Source organism: Hylobates moloch, unplaced genomic scaffold, assembly GCF_009828535.3.
Source record: "Hylobates moloch isolate HMO894 unplaced genomic scaffold, HMol_V3 SCAFFOLD_2, whole genome shotgun sequence".
NCBI classification, from domain to species: domain Eukaryota; kingdom Metazoa; phylum Chordata; class Mammalia; order Primates; family Hylobatidae; genus Hylobates; species Hylobates moloch.
Genome location: NW_026652277.1, coordinates 167,703,095 through 167,709,592, shown reverse-complemented (window position 1 = coordinate 167,709,592; position 6,498 = coordinate 167,703,095). Strand labels below are relative to the sequence as shown.

The 6,498-nt window shown below is 44.0% G+C and overlaps 1 protein-coding gene across 1 annotated transcript; it reads left to right on the top strand.

Moving 5' to 3' along the window:
• The first annotated feature begins 1,767 nt into the window (after positions 1–1,767).
• LOC116476278 (large ribosomal subunit protein eL21-like) lies at positions 1,768–2,256 on the top strand. The gene has a single exon (XM_032754414.2). The coding sequence runs from the start codon at positions 1,786–1,788 to the stop codon at positions 2,254–2,256; it is 471 nt and encodes a 156-aa protein (XP_032610305.1). The 5' UTR covers positions 1,768–1,785.
• The last annotated feature ends 4,242 nt before the right edge of the window (positions 2,257–6,498 follow it).

The window sequence follows — 6,498 nt, the reverse complement described above, 5'->3', positions numbered from 1 at the left end:
ACCCCAGGCTCAGTGTCTGCTGGTCATGACAGTGGCCAGGCCTTGCCATCCCTATGGCTTGAGCTCTGACCTCCAGGCATTCTGAAGCACACAACAGAACTCTCATCTGTGAGCCATCAGAAATAGATACACAATTCTTGCAGTCCAATTCTGCCCTCTCTGTAGCAGGGGACAGGTTAGCATGACCACACCTCAAGGGGCTAGCTTACCCAGGATCATCCCTGCCCTTGGGGGAAGTCGGACGTTGCTTCATGTTGGGATTTGACAGGTAACCCAGGCTCCATCTGCATCTGATCTTTTGGGCATTGCTCTGTGGAGTGTCTGGCATTTCTACCATTAGTCATCCATTTTGGGGTGGTCCTTCCTTGTAAATCATTCTTGGTAAAATGCACTCATGATCTCTGCGTCATATTTGCTGGCTGATACCAGCAGAGGTAGGAGCATGAGGGAAGAGGCACGAATAGATGGTGGGGGTATGTCTGGGTAGGATATGTGGATCTTAAATAACAAGGACAAAGGAGGGCAGGAGACACTGGCAGATAATGAAGACATATGGGATCGGGGGGAGTCTAAGAACAATTCACATTTAAGCCTCCTGTTACCTCTCCTGTCCTGTTCTAAGCCCAGATGGACCTGCAGGTAGGGGCTGGAGCCACAGCCTGGGGTAGGCTAAGAAGGACAGCCATTCAAGACCGCCTGGAAGCTCCTCCATCCTCTTTAGGACCCAGGCCCATGTGTGCAGTGGCTCCCTCTCCTGGCTAGAAAGAAGTTGATGTGTCCCCTGCAAGAGGGGCCATGTATCAAGTTTGGACATAGGATTTCATGAAAAAGGTTCCCCCAGTGCACGGCACTTTTGCATTTACAGTAAGGTTTCAGGTACACTACTGTGCTCTGAGAGATGACTATTATTACTTCTTTTTTTCTTGCTCACAGTCACATAACTTGCCAGTGATTATGGCAGAGATCAAATCCAGGCAGCCTCATTCTTTTTTTTATTTTTTTCTTAGACGGGGTCTCACTTTGTTGCCCAGGCTGGAGTACAGTGATGTCATCATGGCTCACTGCAACCTCAACCTCCTTAGCGCCAGCAATCCTCCCACCTCAGCCTCCTGTGTAGCTGGGATTGCAGGCATGCACCACTATGCCCTGATATATTTGTTATTTATTTTTTTTTTTTTGTAGAAACAGGGTCTGCTTATGTTGCCCAGGCTGGCTTCGAACTCCTGGGCTCAAGTGATCCTCCCACCTTGGCCTCCTGAAGTGCTAGAATTACAGGTGTGAGCCACTGCACCCTGCCCAGGCATTCTGATTCTTAATTCAGTGATGTTTCCTAAATCTCTTGTTTCTCCTCAGATGTTGGTGGGCGGTATGGGGGTTAAAGGCATAGAGAGGTTGGGTGCAATAAGAAGCCAGGGTTCAGGGTCCACTTAGGCTGATAATGGCCACACTTTTCATGAGTTTGGCCATTTCTTCCTCTCTGAACTCTCAGACACTTCCCAATACTAGCTGGAAAGTAAAATCCTAGGCTACTCTCAGGTCTCCTACACAGGTGTATAGGAGACATGAAAGCAGAATTTTGCCATTATTGTGCTGGAAAGCCTAAGACAAGAATAAATAGGAAATCTGATCACACTAGCATCTGAAGTACCTAGCACTCTACGTGGTATAGTGTAGGTGCTCAAAAAAAGTCTCCTTCTCTTTTCCCAGAGGAGATGTATACTGCTTATTAAAAAATCATATTTTGGCCTTTCGGCCGGAACTGCCATCTTCCAGTAATTCGCCAAAATGACGAACACAAAGGGAAAGAGGAGAGGCACCCGATATATGTTCTCTAGGCCTTTTAGAAAACATGGAGTTGTTCCTTTGGCCACGTATATGCGAATCTATAAGAAAGGTGATATTGTAGACATCAAGGGTATGGGTACTGTTCAAAAAGGAATGGCCCACAAGTGTTACCATGGCAAAACCGGAGGAGTCTACAGTGTTACCCAGCATGCTGTTGGCATTGTTGTAAACAAACAAGTTAAGGGCAAGGTTCTTGCCAAGAGAATTAACGTGCGTGTTAAGCGCATTAAGCACTCTAAGAGCCGAGATAGCTTCCTGAAACGCGTGAAGGAAAATGATCAGAAAAAGAAAGACGCCAAAGAGAAAGGTACCTGGGTTCAATTAAAGTGCCAGCCTGCTCCACCCGGAGAAGCACACTTTATGAGAACCAGTGGGAAGGAGCCTGAGCTGCTGGAACCTCTTCCCTATTAATTCATTGCATACTAGGTGTTAAAAAGAAAAATAAAGGACCTCTGGGCTGTAAAAAAAAAAAAAAATCATATTTTGGTCATAGGTAGCAATGTGCTGGTAAATGGCTCTCTAGAAAAAAAAAGCCCTGATGGGTAACCTTGGTGGAATTCAGTGTGTAAACACCCTCACCAGGCTGCTCTTCAACTAGTCATGTGAAATTGCGGAACACAGAGCTGGAAAGAGAAGTGCAGCTGGCTTTTGCAGCCCAGCGCCAGCCCAGCACACCGTGGGCCCACATCCTGGATTGTGAACCTAACAAGACATAAACTGTTTCTGAGCCAGAGAGCCAGGCACTGCACCTTCCTGCTGTGGTGCTAGAGCCCGTGTGCGTAGATGGTGATTCTTAGCTCAGAGAACAGTGGAAAGGAGAATGCAGTGGCAGGAGCCCCGGATCAGGCAGGCAGAGAGGGCCAAAGAGGGGACAGCTCTCGGAGGTGCTGTGGACCTGGAGCTCATCCCCCATCGGGGAACTAGCTTTTGTCATTTTATCTTTTGGTTTATTCTGAAAACACACAATCAAAAGTGAACCTCAAGCTATCTAAACTAGGAAAGCCTACTGAGGGTCTTGCAGAAACTTCTACACATCGACAGTGGCAGGGTGTGATAACCTTCAGCCAAGACAGAGCAAGAAGGACTAGATTTGCCTTTCTCCCAAAAGCAACTAACAGACCAGACAGACCAAATGTAGAAAATGATGGTTTTAGACATCGTACACCAGGGAGTGAAGCGATCTTGGAGGGCTCCCTGAGGGAGGGAAACAGACAGAGTCCTGTGATGCCCCAGCTTTCTGCCTTGAGAGAGTGCAGGGAGGGGTCCTGGGGGAGCTGGTGGACTCCCTGACTATGGGAGATGGAGTGTAGATTACAGGGAGGTCAAGATGGTTAGAGTTTGAGGGAAGATTACTAGAAATGAGAGCTGCGTAGAGAGAAACTCCAGAGATCTTGAGGGTCCCCCTGAAGAATTTGGCTGAGTCCTTGAAAGCATACACAGGTAAGTCAGTTGCCAGAGGCTGGGAAACCACTGGAAAGGAGGGGGATTCACACAGGGGCAGGGATGGTTTGTTTTTCCAACAGCCTGAGAAGAAAAGCCTTGTAATTCATGGGGTATTGGGAAGACACAGAAGAGCTTTGACTGAGTGATGAGGGGAAATTAGCCCTAGACTAAAGGCTGCTGTGGTCCCCCTTTAAAAAGCTTAAAAGCAAGCCTCAGAATGATTAAACGATTTCAGAGTAATTTAACTGCCTTCCAAAATGAAGCTCAAAAATATTTATGGGAATTTAATTATACCTAGCATTCAACAAGGCAAAATTTACACTGTTATCCATAAAAATGAGCAGGCTTGCAAAGAAGCAGCAAAGACCAACTCATAATGGGAGAAAAGTCAATCAATAGAAAGAAATCTGGAAGTGAGGCAGATGAGCCTCTTCAATTAGTAGACAGGGACATTAAAATAGTTTTTATAATTGTATTCCTTATATTTAAGGTGATAGAAGAAAAATATATTTTCTATTAGTAGAGACATGGAAGATATTCAAAAGACTCACTTGAACTTCTAAAGATAAAACATACAGTGTCTGAGATTAAAAATATGCTGGATGGGATTAACAGCAGATTAGACACTGCAGAAGAAAAAAAAAATCAGTGAACCTAAAGGTACAGCAAAAGGAAACACAAAGAGAAAAGGTGTGGCCAAAAAGTGAACAGTGCATCAGTGAGCTGTGAACCGACACTGGAGTGGAGGCGAACGGCTGCTGGGGAGAGCAATGGGGGAAGAAGTTAATCAGACATTCTCCTAACTTCTTTTTTGGCAATAGGAACAATAATTCTGTCAAAAATGTTTTTTAAACAAGATCAAATTTGACTCTGCTTTGTAGGGTGAGAAAATGGTAGGCGGGGTGGATCCCATGCCTTTTTTACTCCATAAACCTGAATCTCTGAAACGTTCTGAAAACATTGGTGAAATTGTGAATTGTCGAAGAATTATTGGAAACATAGCGTTAAAAAAATACATGTGAAACAATGAAGCTAATAGATGATGATTACAGATTGCAAGCCTTGTGCTTTGTCTGATATTCTGGTTGTGTTTTAGATTTTTTTTTTTTTTTTTTTTTGAGACAAAGTCTTGCTCTTTTGCCGAGGCTGGAGTGCAGTGGCGCGATCTTGGCTCACTGCAAGCTCTGCCTCCTGGGTTCACGCCATTCTCCTGCCTCAGCCTCTCCGAGTAGCTGGGACTACAGGTGCCCACCACCGTGCCAGGCGAATTTTTTGTATTTTTAGTAGAGACGGGGTTTCACCATGTTAGCCAGGATGAGTCTCGATCTCCTGACCTCGTGATCCACCCGCCTCAGCCACCCAAAGTGCTGGGATTACAGGCGTGAGCCACCGCGCCCAGCAAGTCTTTTAGATTTCTTGAGTTTTAGATTCATGCTAAACATGGGAATGCAAAGTTAGTCAAAGTTTCCTCAAACCTGGATTCCAGGTACTTGTCGATTGCTTGGAAAAAATTATCTAGCTGTATAAATCTGTGGTGTGTATGTTTCTTTCCCTGAAAATAAACCAAAGCAAACTACAATAATAACAATAATAGCAACAAGAAAAACCTTGAATGCCCAGAATAGGTACTTTTGATCATTTACTACCTGTAAAACAAAACTTCAACTTCATAGCAATATAGTATTTCAGGAACAATATGGGCTTGGTAAAAAACGAAAGAGTGAAATCTAGGATTTAAATAAGGAAGAGGTTTCCAAATGGTGACTTCTTCATCCCTCTCAACAAGTGTTCCCCCAGGTGGCTTAGAAACCTTGAATTTAGGGATGCCATGACCTTAAGAGGGTCGGGGAGTGGAGGAGAGACTGTACAAGAAAATGCAAAACAAAAATGTACATTGATTTTTCAACTGCTTTTCTCATTAGTCTTGTTTCTCATCAACTGCAGTGAATAATGTGTGTGGAGGAGTAGGGGAAGAAGATGGAGACAGAAGCCATTGGGCAATATTCTATTTTGTTTTTCTCATAGTATTTTTTTCCTTTGCTTTTCAGTTTTGTGACTTCCTTCTTTCCTTCCTTCCCTTTTTCGTTCTTTCCTTTTTTCCTTCCTTCCTTCCTCCCTCCTTTCCTTCCTTTTCTTTTCTTTCCTTCCCTCTTTCTTTCTTTCTTTCTTTCTTTCTTTTTTCTTTCTTTTTCTTTCTCCCTTTCTCTCTTTCTTTCTTTTCTTTCTGTCTTTCTTTTTCTTTCTTTCTTTGTCTCTTTCTTTTCTCTCTCTTTCTTTTTCTTTCTTTCTTTCATCTTTCTTTCTTTCTTTCTTCTTTCTTTCTTTCCTTCTTTCTGTCATCTTTCTCCCTTTCTCTCTTTCTTTCTCTCTGTTTTCTTTCTTTCTTTCTTTTTTCCTTTTTCTTTCTTTCCTTTTTCCTTTTTCTTTCTTTCCTTTTCTTTCTTTCTTTCTTTTTTTTTTTGACATGGTCTTGCTCTGTTGTCCAGGCTGGTGTGCCATGGCATGACTGTAGCTCACTCCTGCCTTGACCTACTCAGCCCAAATAATTCTCCCACCTTAGCCTCCTGAGTAGCTGGGGCCACAGGTGTGCACCACCATGCCTAGCTAATTTTTAAAAATTTTGTAGATATGGGATCTTGCTGTGTCTCCAGGGCTGGTCTTGAACTCCTGTGCTCAAGCAATCCTTCCACCTCAGGCTCCTGAGTAGCTGGGACTGTAGGCATATGCCACCATGCCTGGCTAATTTTTAAATTTTCTCTACAGATAGGGTTTCTCTGTGTTGTCCAGGCTCATCTTGAACCCCTAGACTCAATGATCCTCCCACCTTGGCCTCCCAAAGTGCTAGGGTTACAGGCATGAACCACTGCACCCTGCCTAGAAGTTCCTATTGACATAGCCTCAAATTCAGATTCCTTCCCCAGCTGTGTCCAGTCTGCTAATGAGCCCATCAAAAGTTATTTCTAGCATTTCTTTTTGATTCTTTCTCAGAATTTTCTGAGGGAAAATTCTTCCTGAGGTAGGGAGAGAAGGCCTATTTTGAGCTTTCAAGGCAGAAGGATTTGGGTTAATTGTTTGGGGAGTACTGACTAAGAGGGGGGAGGCTCTGGTTTCTTCCAGGTTTGTGGCCCTGGTGAGTGGGTCTATGATAATATTGATGACTAGGCAGCAAACACAAGAAAGTGGAACAGGTTTTCTGGGCTTAGTGCAAGA

Coding starts and splice junctions, on each gene's coding strand:
- LOC116476278 (XM_032754414.2), top strand. CDS start 1,786: ATGACGAACACAAAGGGAAAGAGGAGAGGCACCCGATATATGTTCTCT.